Source organism: Rhodnius prolixus, unplaced genomic scaffold (genome assembly GCF_049639745.1).
Source record: "Rhodnius prolixus isolate KJV_2025 unplaced genomic scaffold, Rpr scaffold_5, whole genome shotgun sequence".
Taxonomy (NCBI): Eukaryota; Metazoa; Arthropoda; class Insecta; order Hemiptera; family Reduviidae; genus Rhodnius; species Rhodnius prolixus.
In genome coordinates this window covers 29,875,158-29,897,743 of record NW_027411624.1, presented here as the reverse complement: position 1 = coordinate 29,897,743, position 22,586 = coordinate 29,875,158, and the positions used below count along the sequence as shown (strand labels likewise).

General features: G+C 33.9%; 1 protein-coding gene across 5 annotated transcripts in view; it reads right to left on the bottom strand.

Moving 5' to 3' along the window:
• The window catches only part of LOC141458565 (uncharacterized), a 714,168-nt gene extending 697,141 nt beyond the window's left edge, over positions 1-17,027 (bottom strand). For all 5 annotated transcript variants that reach the window (XM_074136741.1, XM_074136740.1, XM_074136739.1 and 2 more), the window contains exon 1: positions 16,640-17,027. In XM_074136741.1, coding sequence (XP_073992842.1) covers positions 16,640-16,691 — 52 coding nt within the window. In that variant the 5' untranslated portion in view covers positions 16,692-17,027. The remainder of the gene's footprint in view (positions 1-16,639) is intronic.
• Positions 17,028-22,586: the final 5,559 nt, after the last annotated feature.

The following is a 22,586-nucleotide window of genomic DNA, read 5'->3' as shown; positions in this document are numbered from 1 at the left end:
GTAAGGGCCGAAGCTAAACCCTGGTCTGGTTATTGCTAATAAATTGGTTGCAAAAGTTTTTGTTAATAACATTGACCTAGTAAAGTTCGATTAGGAGGGAGGCACTTCTCGGCGAGTGGTGAAGTTGTAATTACTTTTTAAGTACCATTTCAGTGCAATGTACGGACTTATCACCTATTAAATTTTAATAAGGATAAAGATATGTGACTAAAATTCCAAGTTTGAGGGAAATCGACTAACCAGAATTACCATTTCATTGATTAGATTTTCGTAGTTTTCATCATTTTCTTTTTCGAAATTGGTACATTCGGATTAACTGAATAGTAAATTAGTAGCCATCTACTTTTTATTTATTTACAACATGTACATACATATACAGGGTGACCAGAGTTATATGCTCCACCCATTTATTGTTTTAACGGCGGGAAATTTCGAAAAAAACACGTATTTAATCATTTTTAGTCTAGTTTATTTTCAGTGATTGGCCCATTTTTTGAAACCCCTGTATCTCGAGATACAGCATCCAACTTTTGTTTTTCAAATGGAACGTTATATTTTTTGTTGCATATTTTTATAGTATTTGAGCTCCTAAAAAAAACAAAAAAAGAATTTTTGAAATCGGTTATGTTTTTCAAAAGTTATGGTAATTTAAAATATGAAAAACAAATTTCAGTTTATTGTCAAAATTGCGTTATTTTGTTTAAAGAATCTGTTCAAACTGGGCACAATCAACGGATAGGCAAGCCAAAACTCTGGACTCCCTCGCTTTGCTCGTAGCAGCACTTATGGTAGCGAAGTCAAGTTCTAGGCAGGCTAGAGTTATTCGACGTTCAAGTTGTTTTTTCTACAAACGTTTGGTGTGGAGTTTTAGGAAATCAACTAATCGGCCCATACTCCTACAGAGAGAACTTAACTGGTGCAAGGTTTCTAACTTTTTTTTTAAGAGACAATTTGCCAGTTCTGCTTGAAGATGTTCCTCTACAACGTCGGCTAGATGTGTATTTTCAACAAGATGATTGCCCGGCACATAATGCGAGAATTGTTCGAGGTTAGCTGGACAGAAATTTCCATGACAAGTGCTTAGGGACACCTCGATCTCTGGACTTAACCCCCAATGGACTATTTTTTGTGGGGATATCTAAAAAATAAAGTGTACAGTATGATCAGAAACGTGGAATAATTCTAGCCTGCCTAGATCTTGACTTTACCACCATAAGTGCTGCTACAAACAAAGCGTGGGAGTCCAGAGTTTTTGCTTGCCTATCCGTTGATTGTGCCCAGTTTGAACAGATTCTTCCATTTGAAAAAACAAAGTTGGATGCTGTATCTCGAGATACAGGGGTTTAAAAAAATGGGTCAATCACTGAAAATAAACTAGACTAAAAATGATTAAATACGCGTTTTTCATTTTTTCGAAATTTCTCGCCGTTTAAAAAAAAAGTGGGTGGAGCATATAACTTTGGTCACCCTGTATACAACATGTAAATGTGTTCTATATCAAGTTAGGCACAGATTCTTTTATTGAATCCTGGAGGATCCAGCGCCACAATCAACGGGGAGACATGTTGACTAGGTTGAGAGGGGCCAGCCAATGGCTGGAACTCTCTGGAGGTTGTAAGGAAGTTTAGGAAATTGACAAAAAGGTCGCGGGGCCAACGTCATTTCAGGCGTCGTGGACGACTGTCTGAATGGGTTATTGTAGATAAGGCTTGTGCTGAGGGAATCTAATTTTTAGTACAAATTGTACTAAGTTTCAACAATATTTAATTCTGCTAACTGTAGTAAGACAGACGCATGATTGTTTACACTAGAATCGATATTAATTACTAAATACTTCGTATATTTATTATTATTATTTTGTACATATTTATTGAATAAAAAAGATTTATTCTATACTACTGTTTAACTCCACAACAGATAATGTATTCACTCTTTTAAACGTAATTAAATATAAACTTAGTAAAAAAAAAAAAAACAGAAGGTCTATACATTATGTTGTGGATTTCTCGGCTGCCTTCGATACTATTGATAGGCATTCCCTTATTTGCAAACTTCTTAATCTAGCAGTTTCCTCTAAAATAGTCCGATCGGTTGAAGGCCTTCCATCACACAATATAGGTAGTGTATGGTGTACTTTTATTATATTATTTATATATATATATTATTATTACTATTGTTATTTTCCTTAATTTCATTTTCTGGTTTATATTACAGATGTTTATTTCAATTATTTTTATTATATTATTATTTTTCTTTCTTTTATCGCTTTTTGTAATGAAATTAATCTCTTTTATTTTTTAACATGAACACAGATATTTATTTTATTGCATTATTATTTCTCCTTCTCTTTTACTCTTCTAAGAAATTTAGGAAATATTTAAAAAATCTATGTTGTATTCATCTTCTAAAAGTATTAGTTATTTATTTCATTTATTTTATTATATTATTATAATTATTTTATTATTATATTTTGGTTTTTCTTTCTTTTTCACTTTTTATAATGTAATTAAATTGTTTTCATTTTGTAATATGTATACAGATTTCATTATTTCGTTATTTCATTTAGCTTAATTTTATTGTATTATTATTTCTCTTTCTTTTTCATTTTTTTAAATCTTAGAAGTTAAATTGCATTCATTTTTAATGTCCGCTACATAGACTCCTCCGACGATCAATTGATCAGAGATAAAATCTTTATTATTACATTATATAATGCATATTTATTTTAATTATTGTAATTTATTTGTTAAATAAAGTCTACTACTACTACTACTAAATACTTCGTATATTTATTATTATTATTTTGTACATATTTATTGAATAAAAAAGATTTATTCTATACTACTGTTTAACTTATTACTTCGTGCCTTTTTTTGTGTCAATGTTGGCAGCATTATGATAAAAGCCAATGCCAATGTCAAAATAAAATAATAATAATAATAAAAGCAATCCATTAATCAAAATGGTATTTCTGATAGAGGTAGCCGTAACTCTGGTGTGACTAAATCAAAATGTGAAGTTTCACACTTGTTTCTGTGATTTCCGCTTTCTCCAAAATACCACTAAGAAAAAAAAAACGAACACTTTTTTATTCTTAAAGTGTCTTAAAAAACGGATATTCCTGGTGGCAACCGGGATTTTAGGTGATCTAGAAGGCAATGAAGTTTACCCATTCAACTGCTGCACATAAATAAATTAATCTACTTAACTATAATTAGTGTATGCCAAAATATATTTTTGACGTGAATACGTCTTTAAATTTGATATGAAACATTAGTGTAAAATAGTGACAGTGAATATAATAAGGTGTTAAGATAAGATAAGATTAAATTAGGGCGGCCTCAAGGCCTACGCCACCACTGCGACACCTTTGGATCTATTGTGGCTCCCCGACTTTAGAGCTCACCCTCCAGACCCGTCCGTTTAATTAGACTCTTAATTCTGGAGAGTGACTCCTGGGTAAAGCTCTCAGGCCTTGGTTTTTCCTCCCCGAGAAGTAACATCCTTAGCCATACAAGCCCCTCACACTGACACAACACATGCAGTGCAGTTTCCTCTTCTTCCTGGCAGATCCTACAAAGGCTGTCATCTGCCAGGCCCATGCGATGCATGTGTTTCCTGAGTCTGCAGTGGCCAGTTAATAAGCCTACAATTATCCTTATAGCCCCCCGGCCTTGACGGATTACTTCTGCAGTCAGCCTCGGCGAATAGCCTCTGATGAACTCCTTCGCCTGTCTCTGTCCAGTGGTGGCGAGCCACCACTCCTGAGACCTACTCTGCACCCACAAATTAATGGCCGCAGTCTTGACACACTTCGAAACCCCAAAACAGGGCTCCGGGCCAACGAAGTGTTAGGTGTTAGAATAAAAAAATATTATCAAAAATATATAATGTCGGCCTATACGCCTCGAAAAGCCAAAACCAAATACAGAGATCGTATACGGTTGGAAAGGGCTTCTCAAAAACAATGGAATGGTAAAAGTCGCAAAGCCGGTGGAATCGCCATATACAGGGTGTCCCAAGCTATATGGATAACGACTTTTTCTCGGAAACTAAGATAGCTAGAAAAAAACTAAAAAATACGTGTTCCCTTAGTTTTTTGTTAGAAATCCAAATTTATTTTGCAAATTTTTTTCGGTGCTTCCAGAAGCGAGATACAGGCACCAACTTCATTTTTTCAAATGGGGTGGTGCGGTTTTTATTTCAGAAATATATTCCTCTATTTTTTTAAAGAAAAATTTACTTGAACGGTTTTTTTCTGTGAGCGATATTTTACAAGTTATGAATGAAAACATGATTCTTATAAGAAATTTCAAAATGATAATATTATAACGGTTTTTTGATTGAATAAGAAGAAAAGTACTATTTTATTATAAATTTTACTCCTCATTAATATTACAGATCATGCTCGAAATGGCCTCCACCATTAGAGATGCATAGCCATGCTCTTTCCTGCCAATTGTCCCTTACTGCCAAAGAAATAGTTTCGGCTTTAACCGAGTTACAGGTATCTATTATTCTCTGCTTTAGTTCATCTACAGATGCAATCCCGGCTTGATTCTGATGCACCTAGATTTAGAAATGCTTTTAGATAAGCAGAAATAAGGAAAGAAAGAAAAAAGTTATGAATAATCACCTTGTTTTTCAGGTATCCCTAAAGGAAATAGTCCGTAGGTGTCAAATCTGGTGAACGAGGTGGCCACTGAATCGCCCCCCGTGATGGATATAACACCATCAGGCATGTAAAGAGATATCTCGATAGGAAATTTGATGGGCGTGTTATATCGACACGGGGGGCGATTCAGTGGCCACCTCGTTCACCGGATTTGACACCTATGGACTATTTCCTTTGGGTATCCCTGAAAAACAAGGTGATGATTCATAACTTCTAAAATATCGCTCACAGAAAAAAAACCGTTCAAGTAAATTTTTCTTTAAAAAAATAGAGGAATCTATTGCTGAAATAAAAACCGCACCTTCCTATTTGAAAAAATGAAGTTGGTGCCTGTATCTCGCTTCTGGAAGCACCGAAAAAAATTTACAAATTAAATTTGGATTCCTAACAAAAAACTAAGGGAACACGTATTTATTAGTTTTTTTCTAGCTATCTTAGTTTCCGAGAAAAAGTCGTTATCCATATCGCTTGGGACACCCTGTATAGCAACATCAATAGCTTCACTGATTGTAAAGGAGTTAACATTGACATTTCGGAAATTTATTTGGAAATGAAAGACGCAAAAGCTGGTGATGTCTGTCCAGTAAACGAAAAAGGCCAATGGCATCTTCAAATTCGTACTCGGGTGTGTGTATATCCATCCGGGCACAGCGTTAGCAGAAATTAAACTCTTTATGTTACGATCGTTGCTAAAATATTCCAAAAACATCGCAAAAATTATACCCGATTACGAGCCTGATCTTACTACACCAATTATGTTAGTTGGAGACTTTAATGTTGATGTCTCACAAAACCGCTCATTGCCCAACTTCATGCTCAGCGAGTTCAATTTGTCTTACTATTGAAACTTCTCCAACAACGTTAGGTAATACCTATATTGATTTAACGTTTACCAGAAATCTCGATGTATCTTGTATGCCATTTGTGTCGTACTTTTCGTATCACAGACCTGTAATTAATAAAGTTATATTGTAACACAGTAATTATTTGTTTCCTTGATTTCATCCTAAATACTAAATAAAAATATTTTATATAAAAAATATAACCCGTTACGTAAACGTATTCACGTACAACACACGGCCGTGTCCATGACACAGCCACAGTTCTTTTTTAATTCGATTTAAGAGTCTAAAACTAGTTATCTATTTTTTTTTAAGGCAGAAAGACGCGTTAAAGGAAAAATGAAATGACAAAAAAAAATAAGAGGGAAAAAGAGAAAAGTTCTTTGACACTTGTGTGACAATTTTTAAAGAAACTTTTCCGGAAAAACTTTAAAAATAAACTGGATACGGATGTTAAAGCACTCGTTAGATTTTCCGTGGAAATAATTAAAATACTGGGCTTTAAACTTCTGCCTGAGCAAATTTCCTTGTGAAGGCGAATTTCCTCGCTTTAACAGGACGAAAGACCGATCGAGAGAGGGTAGGGAAATTGGGAGACCATTTTCTTTTAACTAAAATAATACCATAAACTTATTAAAATTCTGTAATAGTAATTTTAAATTGGGAACATTGTGGTTGCATTATTCATTTTAAAGTGATAACATTTTAAAACCAACTACTATCTGAGTTTATGCGAAAAATACATTTTTCCCCCGTATTTTGTTTATTCCATCTAAATTTTCTTGATAAAAGAAAAACTAGTTCACAAATGAGATTTCGTAACTCTTATTAACGTTTTTACTTACTGGCAATTTTTCCCTTTTGCATTTGAATTTTCTTTTAAATCGTAATGAAATCAAATTTAGTGAAATTTGTTCTAAACTCTAAATTTGTCCACAATGAAAATATACGATTATAATTTTACATTTTGCGACGACACAGCCATGTTAGCCACAAGTACGCATCCTACATCAGCTTCATTTAAGTTACAGACACACTTACATAAAATCTTGGGCAAAGAAGTGGCGGATTAAAATGAACCTACAGAAATGCCAGCATGCCACGTTTACTCTCAGGCGGAGCTCCTGTCCTCTTCAACAGCAATCCTCTTCCTTGTACAGATCTGGTGCGCTTCCTTGGGCTCTACATAGACAAACGACTCACGTGGAACCCTCACATTAGACTTGAAAGACAAGCAATGACGAATCGTGCGAAACTGCTCTACAGACTACTTGGACGACGCTCCAAATTACCCATTGAACTCAAACGATTACTATACAGTACTATCCTCAAACCTATGTGGACTTACGGACTAGAGCTGTGGAGTTCAGCCAAACCTACAAACATACGGACTGTACAGATATTTCAATCAAAACTACTCCGACAGATAGTTGACGCTCCTTTCTAAGTGACTAACCTAACTCTTCACAACGACCTCAACATTCCCTTCGTAGACCAACTCTCCAAGACTAAATACCAAAAATTCCATACTGCTCTCTCGACTAGCTCTAATCCTCTTGTACTGTCTCTCGCCTCCTCAGACATCCCTAACAATACTCCTCGCCGACTGAATCGCCAGTGGCCCCGCGACTTCCTTGTAGGCTGAAGACCTAAATCATTATTCTCCTCTCTCTCCTCTGTCCTCCTCGTACTCTCCTCCTCACACTCTCCTCCTCACATTCCCCTATCTCCTATAGAGTGTACCACTGGGTAGCTTCTCTCCTCCTACTCTTCCCGCACCAGTTCATCTCATTTACCTCCTATTTACTTATTGTATATATTTATACAGATTGTAAAATACAAAATAAATTTTAACAAAAACAGAACATTTTGCGAATCCATTATTAATTAATGTTTCCATTAAATTTTTGAAAACAAAGAACAAATAATGGAGTCGCTACCGTTAACTCTGGAGAATTAAGTTACTAATAAAATTCACTGAGATATAAAAGTACAGGATTATGCTGAGGGTTTTTCATGGTTTTTCCCCTAATTATTTACTTTTATACTTTTATATTCTGTAACAATTTATGTAATTCATTAGCTGGAGGTTATAGTATTTATATTGGCACTCCAATGTGTATATGTATATACTTTCAATTATTAAATAAATTTTTATCTATCTATCTAAAAGTACAGGATTACAAATCTACCTTGCTTTTTGGCCGCACAAAAGTCTCATACTTGCCGGCGAATTAGTAAGAAAAAATAAATAATAATTATAATAATAACCAAGCGTTTTTTGGAAATTCAAAAATATCATTAAAAATCACAATTATGCCTACTAAGTCAGTCAAGAAGGTGGTAAACATGACCGGAAAACGTAAAGGAACGGAGAGCGGATTGGTCTCTACCAGTAGAAGCATGTTGGGCGAACCGCCGGATATGAAGGTAGCTATGAAAATGACTGAGGTAAGTACCGACTAAGAAGGAAGTGATGAACAAATTTACACAAATGTGACTAACAAAAGTATAAATATGGAATACCAAAGTACGGATTTGGGACCCTTTTACGTCACTGTGGAAAGTACTAATAACGACAAAAAAGGGGATTTCGAGAGTGCACCCAATGTCAGTTGGGAAATTACTATACGAAAAACACGTAGACATTTCCAAAAATATAGACAGAATTAAAAAAGCTTGGCATAAACAGGTTGAGAGTAGAGATGAACAATGGTGTATCTGCCAACAGATTATTGAGTTCCGTAATTTTAAAGGAAAAGGATTTCAAAGTCTACATACCCAGATATTTTGTTGCAGAGAAGGGGTGTAATTAGGGGTGTAGATACGGATCTGACAGAAGAAGAGATAAAGGAGGTTATGAGGGGTCCATTAGGAGTTGAATACCAGCTAATAGAAATCAGACGATTAAAGCGAAAAGTTATAGACAGGGATACGAAAGAGACAAAATGCGTTCCCACCCAGTCGGTTTTGTTCTCGGTTAGAGGGCAGCAGTTACCACAATACGTGTATATACATCACGTACAATACGAAGTCCACAATTACATTCAAAATGTCATACAATGCAAACAGTGTTTAAGATTTGATCACTTTAAAGACCAAGGTAAAGGGGAATGTAAGATGTGAAAAATGTGGGAATAATCAAGAAGCATCTCAATGTAAAGATAACACAGCTAACTGTGTGAATTGCGGCAGTGCTAGCCATTTGGCAACAAACGTGAATATGTGTCCCCAATATAAGCAAGAGAAAACTTTAAAGCAATTAATTGGCGAGAAGAATACCTCATATCTGGACGCAAAAAGATTTCTATTCAATAATAATAATAATAGAATCTTTCAGTAAGTGGAGGTCAAATTCTCTACATCAATCTGATGATGAATGAAAATATGAAACCGTTCCGAAATTTAAAAAAAATAAATAAATAAATACACCTGCTATAACCAAATAATAAAAACGATTTTAACTATACTCAGGGTGTATTAATTAAGTTATACTAAACCCACAAAACATGTATTTCATATTTTATAGTTGCGACTGACTGTTCAATTCTGCTTATAAGCAAGACTATATTCTACTGTGATAAGTAAGGAACGGATTTTTATGTATTTAAAAATGCCAAATATTTAATTAAAATATGCATTTATTTTCGTCAATTATGTGGAAAATATGTGATTTTCTTAAAATATTTTCTGGAATATTTAAGTAAAATGGACATTTTTTTTTATGAAAATGGAATTTTGGGGGGGGGGGGCAAGTTATAATTATTTATACAAGAAAAGAACATTTTTACAATTTATAATAATTTATTAGGAACAAAATAATTTGTTTTTACAAGTTATAATGATTTAAACAACAAAGAACATTTTTACTATTTATAAAAAGATGTGTTAAATTTTCAATTTTGAAAACTTCACTCTTCGAAATTGTTTGCAACCACATGAAATTTCAAACGTTGAAACGTAAAGTGACGACTATCTGGGCGTAAGATGGACTTGTAACGACTAAAATCCTTTGAAATGAGGATTTTTAAGTTTGTGGAAAGGGATATCTGCTCTAACCAAAGCCTGACACAGATCTGTACTCAGAGCAGACTTACTTGATGATGGAGATGTAAGGAAGGCTTGATAGGACGTCCTCTCTTTCTTTCTGTTTTTATTCTCTATGTGCGATCCGATGGCAATATGTTGGGTGACTTGGGAACGTTGAGAGCTAGAAACGCGCTTGTCACAAGCTGTGCAGTACAAAATGTCTCCATCACTTCGAAAAAATTTCTGCTGGAAACTCGCGAAGATATTTAGCCACCAGTTGTTTGTTTGAGGCCGATGTTCGTGGCATTTCACCCAAAAAAAGAATACACTAAGTGACCGAACGAAATGAATTGGACACTTCAACGAACGAGCTGAAAGAACAGACAACGTCAGACAACTTCAAAGAACTAACAAGTGCCCGTCACTGTTTAGCAGCATTCTGTGTAAATTACAATAACCATTGTACCCACTGTGATTCACAGCCCTACAGTCTGCAGTTCACAGTTCCTGTCAACCACCTCCCAATTATGAAAATATGCCCAAAATGAAAAATATGTACATATTTTGATTAAATATGTAGAAATATTTATTTATTTTAATCAAATATGTATAAATATGCGATAACATCCAAATATGTGGAAATATGTGAAATAAAAGTAGACTCAAACGGCTTAAAAAGTGTCAGTATGAATACTTCTAGTTGAAAAACGTCTGTAAATTGCCTAGAAAAAAATATGTAAATACATACGAATCCGTTCCCTAGTGATAAGACTTTTAATAAACATTTCGCCACCTCAATCAAAACACCTTTCAATATTAAACCCCTCACCCAAATTTGCAAAATGCTCTTCGAAAAATACTCAGCAGGATTATTCATGATTTTTGGAATCTAATAGATTTTCTGAAATTATTTTAATTTCTAAATGTAGATTTTTGTTTTTTAATATAAAAATTATACAGGGTGTCCGGGCTATGTTGTCCATGCAGATTAGTGAGACAAACTTTTCTGTTTTCAAATGGGAACACCCTATTTTTTTAGCAATAAGAGCAATCGTTTTCCGGCTTAGGTGTCTTCGTTAAGGAAATCTCTCCTGGTTGCAGCTGTTTGACGACGGCACCCAACAAAAATGACGTACATATCAGTTTTTTCGTTTTTAGAATATGGATGGTTTATCTTTCAGTCTTGCGGTTCATCTTGTAAGTTTAAGGTAGACTGAAAGTAATTTTAAAAAACAAGAAATTGTTTACAATTTTTTGGGATTAAAACAGTAAACAAGAGAGCATCTTGCATTTTTGTTTTTGCTCTTTGGACAGACCCTTTTGCTTTATCCATAATCATTATGGTTTTTAAATAAAATGCCTACAGACAGCGGAAAATATTTTTTTTTTTTTAGTTCAAAAATGCATAACTTGGGAACAAGAAAAGCAATTTTCATTTTTCAAAAACAGTTATTCTCACAAAAAAAAGAGAAGTACTTTTAGAATTCACAATCAAAAATAGGGATTCCCATTTGAAAAACAAAGTTAGTATCTCTAAACCGGAATATCAGCAGCAGAATTTCGTTTTTTATAATATCATTAGATGCTACTCAAAAAATTAAGGGGGTTGGACAACTTAGCCCCAGGACACCCTGTATAATTTTTAAGTAATTATAAATAATGTGGCCAAGAATATTATAATACGATGTATACATCAAGGTTAAAATTTTCACTAGGGACTGTTTGTTGAAGGAAAACTTTATTTAGCCCTGACTCATTCTGGTAATGTTTATCCTGCCCGCAGCAGAAAAACAACAGTGACTAACTCTGGTGTAGTCTTTTTAACATTTGCAATGTTTCCGTCTCATGCTACGGCTAACTCTGGTTTAACACTAAACCTACCGACATTTATGCATAACTGTTCCTACCGTGAGCGGTCAAATGACCGGACTTTAAAATTACTTAAATTTCTTATTTTAGAATGAAGATAATAATTATTAAACCATGAAAAAGCGTAGTTTCTTTTGTTTAAAAATAAATCTCGTAGATTTTACTCTTTCTTGCATCATTTTTTTATAATTACAGGCTTCTCAATTGCACATTTCTCGCATACGTATTTTTTACAGTTTAACACAGCAATTTTTAGTCTAATTGCCTTTGCAGTATCTTATTTCGCTATTTTCCGACCATTTGTTCGTGTACTAGTATTTGTCATGCTTTCGCAATGGTAATACAAACTTTTGCCTTGAAATTTCACTTCCAGTAGTTTTTGATAAAAAAAATCCACGCATTTATCCCGGGGCTAAGTCTAGGATATTGAAAACTATTTGTTGAGGCCATCTCCGAGATTTTCCGCGGTTATATTTCTCCCACGAGCTGTATACATTTCTGCTAATTTCAGAGCTACAAACTCCCAAAGCGGAACTATAGGTTCTCTGCTTTCACGTTTTCCCAAAAATGGAAAGCCTTTTATTGCATCGAACGCTAGCCAAGATTTGATACCAAATTTGTCCGGTTTATTTTGGCATGTACTGAGTAAATCTGCATCTTGACTTTTGTTGGGAATAAATTTCCTTGGAAGAGATATATGCTCCTTGGTTAGAACAGTTTTGACTGTTCTCTACGAATTTGTTCCAAAATTTAGAAATCAAAGCAAATTTATCGGTTTGTAAGCGATTATTTCTTTGATCCACTCGAATAAACCTCATAATTTCCGTCTATACATTTCTGCTCACAGTGTTTTGAGAAGAATGCTCGTCCCTATTTTTTGTTCTATAGAAAAGGGAAATATCGTACATTTTTGGCCTCATATGCACCACATGCAAACAATAATCCGATAAATGCATTATCAAATTGAGTTTTCGAGAGAATTCTGTTACAAAAATAAATAAATAAATAAAATGAAAATATTCAGCCGGTAACCAAGCAACTCTTGGTCGGAAACGCAGAAGAAATTAAATTTGTTAAAAGTATACTGTGGCAATAATTCATTAACACTAAACCCAAATAAATCTAAAGTGTTGGTATTTCATAAATCCGGAAGAATGGAAAAACTAAAACCTCTTTTTTGGCACGATTTGGAGCTTGATTATACGCGAAACTATACTTATCTTGGGGTATCATTTTCATCTTCGGGTAAATTTAAACAAGCCTCAGATCATTTTATACAGAGATCAGCGGTGGCCGGTGCAAAAGTAAGGAAGATTTTGGTTAAGGGTAGATCGGATACTTGGGGAACAAAAATGACCTTATTTGATGCGATGGTGGCATCTACTTTATTGTATGTGTCCGAAATTTGGAGCCTACGTTATCTTGACGCCTTGGAAACCGTTCAATGTAAGTTCCTTAAGTCCCTTTTTTACTGGCCCAAATGTACTCCTAACTATGTGGTTCGATTGGAATTGGGACGGAGTCAGGTTGCTGCAAAGGTGTTCAATGGGGTGGTGAATTATTGGATAAAGTTGATGAAATTACCGGAAAATAATCTGTTAAAACACTGCTTTAGAGCACTTTGCAAGATTGATTCCGTCTGTGCTGATGTCAATTATAACTGGGTGAGCCATGTTAAATGTCTTGCAGAAAATGGAAGAGATCCAAAAATTTTTACTACGTCGGATATAAGTTATCTAATAGAGAATAGGAAGAACTTGTTGGAGAAGTTTAATAATAACTTGTTATCGGTTGATTTGAATAGAATTATTAACTCAAATTATCTGCCTTTTTATCGTAGAGTTTTTAATTTTAAATGTTTTGAGCCTGAGGATTATATAAAATTTTGTACAAGTTTTGAAAAAATAAGGATAGTCAGCCAATTGAGGGTTGCAAATGATGACTTTTTAAGGTTTTATATAAAAGGGAAAATGTATATTTTCAAAGCAGCAGAAATTTGTAAATTGTGTAATAAGGTTATAGGCAATGTTTTGGAGCATCTTATTCTAATCTGTTCTGGTTGTTGTGACTACCGCCAGCGTTACATACAAAGATATATAGTTCATGATGATAATTTACAAAATGTGGAGAGTATCCTGGATTATAACATTAAAACTGTCCGGTAGGACAGTTGTATAAGGGTTGACCATCAAAAACTGCACGAAAAAGTGTAACGTTGAAAAACACCCAACTTTGACAATTTTTTTCTATTTTTCTATAAAAGATAAAATTCCCAAATTTTCTTTAAATCTTACTCCAAATTCTCCTTTATAACTATAATTTTTTTGCAACCACCCAGATCTAATAGGTTTCGAGAAAAAAAGTTGCCGAAAATGAGCAAAAACGGCTTTTTCAAAAAATGTTCTTGTTCTTGTTCTTCTTCTTCTTGTTCTTGTTCTTGTTGTTACCTTTTTTGTAAACAACGTAGCGCCTAAACGCGTGAACCGATTTTCATGAATGAGGTGTCATTCGATTCGGAACTTTATGTAGATGTGCCTTTTGGGGGTCTCGGCCCTGTACATCGAATGGGAGAGGAGTTAGCCCCCTTTATGTAAGGCCCCCTCCAAAATTATTATTACTAATTACTCTGTAAATCTTGGCCCTATTTTGATAAAATTTGGTAGGATGATAGGGTTAGGGCTCCCCTACCTAACAATAAAGCGACGATCTGCTCTTACACTTGTTAAGGGGAAGTATAGCAATCGTTTCAAATTATCGACACGTGAGCCGATTTTCATGACTGGAGTGTCAATCGAATCGAAATTTTGTACAGATTTGTACTTTAAAAGTCTCGACGCTATGCCTCATAAGGAGGGGAGTTTGCCCCACCCAAATAAGGCCCTTTCTAAAACTATTATTACCAATATTTCTACAAAGCTTAACCCGATTTTGATAAAATTTAGCACGAAGAAGTGATTAAAGCTCCTCTACGTGGCTGTGAAGTGCCATCATGCTCTTACACCTACTAAGAGGAAGTACTGCAATCGTTAAAATTATCAATGAGTGAACCGATTTACATCAATGAATTGTCGTTCGATTCAAAATCATTGCCTTTTAGAAAGAAGTACTGTAATCGCAGTTTATTTTTCTTGCTCCTCTTAAAAGGAAGTACTGAAATCGCAGTTTAATTTTGCTATTTACGTACAAATACCTTCCTATTTTATATAAAAAGGCTTTCTCAAAAAAATTTTTATTGAGGATGGTTTGGGGACCGCAACTATAACCATTCTTTAAAAAGATCTCTCCAGTGGTAGTTACGGTCCCGATTTAACACCTTATCAGGTTATAATGATAGAATAGCTTATTCCAAATTTTAAAAAAATCCAATCTGTAAAGCAGATATGTAACTTTGCTAATAGACAAAAAGGAAAATCTGTCCAAAAGGTACAAAAATCTCCTTAACAAAAACTTACAGTTTAAAAAGTTAAGTATAAGGGTTGATTAAACGCCAAAAGGTACACAAATCAGCAAGTACCCAACATTTCATTAATACTTCATTGATATTATTTAAGTAATTTTACCGCATTAATTTTCATTAATATTTTTTAAGAATTTATTAGATTTATTAGATAATTTAATGATGTTTATTGTTATTTAGTGGAGATGTTAAGAAGGAACGATTTTGTTTGATTTTATATTTACTTAGGGGTTGCTTATTTTATTTTATTTGAATGGAAAGTTATATAATGTTTAATTTGTTTATCTATTTTCTTTAAAGGACTATGTTATCGTCCCTTTTTACAATAGTTTTTGAATTATTTAATCTTGTAGTTAATGGTTTTTTCGAATCGTAAGCATTATTACTATTTATTTCTACTTTATTTTGTTGTATTGTATATTAACTGAGCCAGACTCAAAATTTGTATAAGAATATTCTTTAACAAATAAAAATAATAATAATATTCAGCCGGTCAAATGACTGGTCGCGGTAGTTAAGACGGACTACAAATTTTTCTCAAAAATCAAATATTAGGAAAAGAAGTGATTATTAAAAAAACAATTGTACACATATTTTAGGAAAAGTAGTGAAGTTTAATGGCGGTATGATGACGCTGTAATTAGAAAATTTAAACCAAATTTAAAAAAATGGTCAATTGACCGGTCGTGGTAGGTTTAGTATTAAGAAAATATACCGAAACCTTTCAACCATAAGAGGGAAAATTGAAAAGCGTACATCAGGTTTTGATCGAATCAATAATATTAACCATCTTTGCTATTTCTTTTTTAGGACAAAAATTCTGAATTTTTCGTTTCTATTTTCCTGGGTTCTTGCATTTATTTTGTCCATCAACAGGCTCTTTACAAAATAAACTACTGTAATAACTTGAAAAAGGATATTATCAACTATAAAAAGAAGAATATTTTTACAGCAATCTTTAGAAGTTTACAACTGCTATAATGATTTGGGAGGAATAAGTAGGGTAGTAAAGTAAGTAGTTTTGCAATTAATGGAATACAAGAAGTTTATTTAAAACACTTGATGTTTATTTTTTTTTTTTTTTTTTTTTTTTTTTTTTTATGATTTAAGGCGCGTCAACATCTAAGGTTATTGGCGCCCGGAGCTTTTTTCAGTGCACTGCCGGCCTCCGGAAGTGTTCTCTCCTTACAGACAACACTGTCCATCACCGAACAGTGAGCTGTAAGAAGCTCCTAGGAAGAGAAAATCTAAGGGTCAGCTGCTGGATTCGAACCCGGGACCTCCGCGTGGGAGTCCAGTATGCTAACCTCATAGCTAATCCCTTCCCTACTTGATGTTTATTATTTTTAATTTATGTTTAATGTTAATTTAGTTTTTAGTTTTGCAAAAAACCAAAAAAAAAAAAAATATTCCTTTTAAAAATAATGTGTTACTGAAAAAAATAATTAAAATTTTCAAAATTAAGAACAGAAAGCAAAAAAGATTTCAATAAATTGTATAAAAGTCTTTAGGGAAAATGCAGTGTTCTTAAAATGAAATTTTATTTCTCTATTCTAGGCGTTTATTAAAATTTAAAATTCCTAAATAAATAAAAAAATCTTATAAAAATGATCAAAAATTGTTTTATTTTTCATCATTACGTAATTAATGTATTATTTTTATGATAAACTAATGAATCGTTTTATTTAATTCAACCTAAACGGAAGAAAATTTAAAAAAAAAAAATTAATTTTAAATTAAAACAAAAAATTGTTCAAGGCAACATACCTTGTAAATTGAAAGCAAGAACTACTATGCTGACAGCTACAATTGCAATCATATTCGCGTAGAATTTGGTCAGACTCGCACAAAGTGATAAGAATAATCACTACATAAATTCAAATTATTTACAAACTCGTACATTATCCAATAAAAAAAATCAACGCACGTGATGAAAGAGGAATTTTTTGTTTTTAATAAAAAGTAAATTGGGCAAAAGAGAATGAATACATTTAATTTCTCTTTATTTTTTCTCTCGTTTTACTGCTAGCTTTAGTCAATCCTCGTTTAAACTGAAACGCTCGACCAAAATTCTTACGAAAATTAACGGTAAATTGGGATTCCAACCGGGGGTTGTAAAGAGTCTCTGTCAACAGGGAACGGCGGACTGAACGCTTCAAGCTGGATATTGAAGGTGGATTTTAAGGGTGTTGTGTGGCGCTAAGTTAGCAGTGGCATCTAGCGACTGAACAGATAAACTAGTAAAAGACTAGCATTATGCGTGTTAGAAAGTATGTAATTATTGTAATAAAATGCTACCAGAATATCTGAATTAGTATACAATAAGGAACGCTTCACATTTATTTGTCATAATCTTCGTAATTTTGTTTAGAAGTTTAAAATTGGAACACTAGATTTTCTTTAACACTTGTTAAATTTATTTTCAAATTATTATCTAAAATTATTATTCAGCAATTGAGAGAGAAGACCTACGCTCTCTATCGATACGTGAAAACAAATGTCAGCGCCATTATCGTATCTTGATTATCCGAATAGATGTAAACTAAACCCCGATTACTGGGGACTTGCGAGACTGCTTATCCGAAAACCACGAAGATTTGTATAATTCTCAGCCTAACGATGGTGGTGATTTACTGTCCATGATCCCTGTAGGGAGAAGTGGATTAGCCACTTCTTCAGGGTACTTGGCGTCCCTGCGGGTGTCCCAGCCTAACAACATGAACATGAGTAACATTACATTGTAACACCCCAATACATTTACACAGTACACATAGGGCATACTCCCACTGCTAATCCTTGCTTCTATCCCTCCTTTGATCCTGTCTATCCCTCTCCTGTCCCTAGCTGGATTCCTACCCAAGCTGAAATGGGGCCTAGTTTCGAGGCTAAATGCATACAGGGTAGTAAAATAGTAACTACAGAACCTTGGGGCACCGGGTGAAATCTCCCATTGTAATACGATTTAGCCTTCCTGTGGCAGTGGGGGTCTGCCACAGTTGACCGTTGATCTTCCACCTCACGTGGGACCAAAATTAATAAAAAAAAATTAGTAACTGAAAAATCAAAATTACTAGGTTTCTGAGGAAAGTACACCGGCTGGTTCTGAACTTAAGGGTGGTATGGTGCCAGAACTTAGCATTGGATGCGGATGAGATCACAGAAGAGCGTTTCTAGAGATAGCGGAAGCACTGAATCGTCCTAGGACGATTGCGCTGTGAAACCTTTGGCTCTTGAAAACCAAAGAAAATTAGATTCGACTAGGGCGGCCTCAAGGCCTACGCCACTGCGACCCCTTTGGATTTATTGTGGCTCCCTTCACTTTAAAGCTCACTCTCCAGACATGTCCTTTTGATCAGACTCTTAATGCTGGAGAGCGACTCTTGGGTAAAGCTCACAGACCTTGGTTTATCCTCCCCGAGAAGTAACATTCTTAGGCCACACTAGCCCCTCACACTGACACAACACCAGTGCAGTGCCGTTTCCTCCTCCTCTTCCTAACAGAACCTACAAAGGCTATCGTCTGCCAGGCCCATGCGATTCATGTGTTTTCTGAGTCTGCAGTGGCCAGTTAATAGGCCTGCAATCATCCTTATAGCCCCACGGCCTTGACGGATTAATTCTGCAGTCAGCCTCGGCGAATAGCCTTTAATAAACTCCTTCGCCTGTCTCTGCCCAGTGGTGGCAAGCCACCAACTCCTGAGACCTACTTTACATCCTTAAGTTAATGGTCGCAGTTTTAACACACTTCGGAACCCCAAAAAAGGGCTCCTGGCCAACGAAGTGTCCCGCAGAGCCTTCCCGGGCCAATAAATCTGCCGCTTCGTTTCCCTTATGTCCTGAGTGACCAGGTACCCAAACCAGAAAGACCTTATTTTGGTCACTAGTAATAGAAGATAGTAGCGTAAAAAGAACTAGCAAGGAAAGTCCTCAAGTAGGTCTTACTAGATCCAAAAGGGAAGGGCACAATAAGTCTTTTTTGGCTGCGGTACCGAGGGACATAGGTCCCGTCCTGCTTTTTTAATCTAGTCTTTAATCCACTCTCCATGGTCCTTTGATCCTTAGTGTCGTAGTAGACAGCCGCTCAAGACCTTTAATCCATTCTGGAACTAACCGTGAACCATTTATAGTGATTTTCACCATCAATAACGAATCCTTTCTAGATGGCCACCTTAAATCGTAAGAAAGGCTAAAAATCTATTTTTAGCTCGCTTTCAGCAAAAAGATCCTCACTATGGATTTTTAACATCTCGCGAGAAATGGTGAAATCACCTACCTTTCCTAATGCTTGCTTGACAAAGTCTATAACACGCTTTCATGGTCAAGTTTTTCACCTTCCCTGGATGGAAGTTCCAGTTAAGTATGCATACTAACTGATGCCGTGATTAGTTAAACACTGGTCACAGCCAAAGAAGACAAACGTTGAATTTTTAAAGTAGCAATCTAGCGGATTTCCACAATCTGGCCGAGTACTACAATCTGGATTAAATAACGCAGTTAACTGCAAATATTTAAAAGAGAGCACCCTAGAATTTGAAGTGAAAAGCAAAATGGAAGAAGAGAACAGTACTGATAAAGGAAGAGGAATTAAAAAATACAAAACTACTGAATAACTAAAAGTGGTGAAAATCAATTCTGAAGAGTTGAGGGAAGGGTCAGGATTTGAGGAAGGCCAACTAACTAAGAGGTTTGAAGCCAAAGATAGAGAGCATATTCCAGTGGGCATGGAAGTTTGTGGCAGAAGTGGATATAAACCTAGCTAAACATGAAAATTTGTCTATAAAAAGAGTGCTAAAACTTTGTTTTGTAGTAGTTAGGAAGTTGTTCAGGCAATACCCAACAAACTTCATTGTTGAGTCTTCACAACAACCCTCCGGCAAAGCGGAAAGAAAACCTAAAGGAGAGGCAGAAGGAAAAGAAGAAGTAAAAAAAAACTCAAAAAACGCAGAAGTAAGAGGAATTGAAAGATATTATTGTGAACTCAAGATGGTATTTGGGTAAAATTAATATCAATATCATTGGATCAGTTAAACACAATAATATAAAATCCTTAACAAACAGTTTAAAAAGTTAAGTATAAGGGTTAATTAAACGCAAAAAGGTACTACAAATCAGCTAGTACCTATCATTTCATTAATTCTTCATTGATATCATTTAAGTCATTTTCTGCATTTAATGTTCATTGATATTTTTTAGAATTTATCAGATATAACAGACCCTTATGCTGGCCAGTTCATTCATAATAATTTTTTGTTATAATAATGATAAAATGTACATACATTACATCATAGAATCTTGAATTCGTCTTACAGAAGTACTCGTATTCGTGTGCACAAATAACACACAGTTAATAACAAATCAATTATTCAACAATAATTATTCATTTCTCAGTTGTAATTAAATGTAGTCCCTTTAATTTTATTTGTAGTAAAATAATTTAATAATTGGCTGACCTAAAAATATGCATATCTTATCAAGTTTATATGTATTCCAAATATACGAACATTGTGGGAAGAACACCTAGATTAAGAATGCAATTTAAGAAAACTATATTATTTATTAGAAAGCCAGATTAATTATTACTTATTTTTAATGCTTGACTACTACATAAAGTAAAAATCAATTTAATATTAAAAAATAAATAAATAAAATAAACAAAATCATTGACGTATGTTGGTGTAAACATTTTTTAACATCATTTTTTTTCATATATTTTTATAACGTTTTTATTTTTAACCTGTGATTAATAGTTTGATCGTTGTGCTACTTGAACAAATGTTTTGTAGATGAAAATGGCCAGCATAAGGATCTGTGACATCCTTAAGGAAATGTTCGGTATAAATGGTACAATACTGGTTACTCTTAATTATTAAAGAAAAAATATCAAATCAAATTTAATTACGCTTCAGCGGTTTATATAATTTTAACTTTGATTTCTGAAAAATTAATTAATTAAACTAGATTCTTTCATCAAGAGATGGTAATATATATTCTGTCCCTTCCTAGAATGAAGTATCACGCTTCAGTGCTAACCTTTAATAATGGCAATTAATGTTTAATAAAAAATTCAATCTTGACTGAATATTTGAGTTTTTCATTAAAATAATTTCTACTTGCTTTCAATAAAAATCGATATATGTATGTACAACGATCTTGCAGATAATCAAATTTTGAGTAATTTTTATCGGAAATATCAGTGCCAATTATGAATTATTAGAGATAAATTTAGCACCAAAATACTCGATAAGAATACACAATAAGAATCGATATACAACGATCTTGCAGATAATCAAATTTTGAGTAATTTTTATCGGAAATATCAGTGCCAATTATGAATTATTAGAGATAAATTTAGCACCCAAAAACTCGTATTTTCAAGATAACTGTATCAGATAAATAAGATACCACAGCTTTTTGGATCTGTAACTAACGAGACATGACAGTCAACACCAATGCAATCTATTGCAGCTTCCTTTGATGTTTTGTGCACCCACAAAATGTAGTCGCCAGTGAAGCGTGTAATCTGCGTTGTAAACAATGATGGAGTTCATAGTGGTAAGCTAAAGTTTACTTGTGGCTACATTTTACCCAAATCAGCTACATTGATCAACTTATAAATATGTATTGAGGTAGTTCAACAGTCTGAATGTTATTCTTGTTGTTAACCTGCCTGAATAAGCATTAATTCTGTTTTTATATATATTTTTCGCTCCCAAAACTGTTGATCTTTTGTGTCAGTTAAGAAATTTGGTAAAAATTACTATAAATTTTGACTAAATTACTTAATTTTTAGATTAACTACTGCAAAAATATACTTTTCTTTAACTTGTTACACCCTTTAAACATTTGCTATTCCGCATTCCTCTTCCACAACCTCTTGTGCAGATGACAAAGCTTTCCTTTCTTCTAGTCTAGATCCTCAAAGTTTCATCCTGTACCCAGAAATTCATCTCACAGTAATTGAAACATCATGCAAGCTTTTGGAAAATTAACAAAAGCAAGAACATTACTCTTTGGCGAGGTTCTTGTTCTCTCCTTAACTTTAGCAAATTTCCCCATTTCGGTGACTACATCCTCAGCTACATTTTGCATTTTACAAGATAAAGCGAAATAATGCAAGAGATTCAATTATTATAAACCGAAATCTTGCACAAAATCTACTAAACTTCTTGCTGATCCTTACCTTAATAATCCTGAAATTCCTTCCATTTCATGAATACCTTCATTTAAATCCTCTAATCCTACAGAAGGCCTCATCTCTCATCCCAGGTAGTCTTTCAGTAGAGACTAGATCAGTCATTCAATTTAAAAACTTTATGGTCAATATTATTAAATATTGCAGCGCAAATGTAATTAACTATTTCATTAATTATATTTAAAATGCAGTTGTAGGTAAATATCAAAAAATTGGCAAATAATAATATTATAATTCTATTAAAATTTTAAAGCAAAACTAACAAACAAATGAATCGAGTAGAAAACGAGATATTTAGAGTTAAACTTTGGTTTCATTTAAAACAGTGAAATCATTAACTTCAGATATCTCAAAAACTACTCGAAAGATTTTCTTTATATTTCACTTGTAAATGGAGAATACTATTGTCTATAAATGTGTAAAATTTCGTAAAAATCTGTCGAGTAGGAAACGAGATATTAAGAGTTAAATTTTGGTTTCGTTTGAAACAATGAAATACTTAACTTTAAATATCTCGTAAAC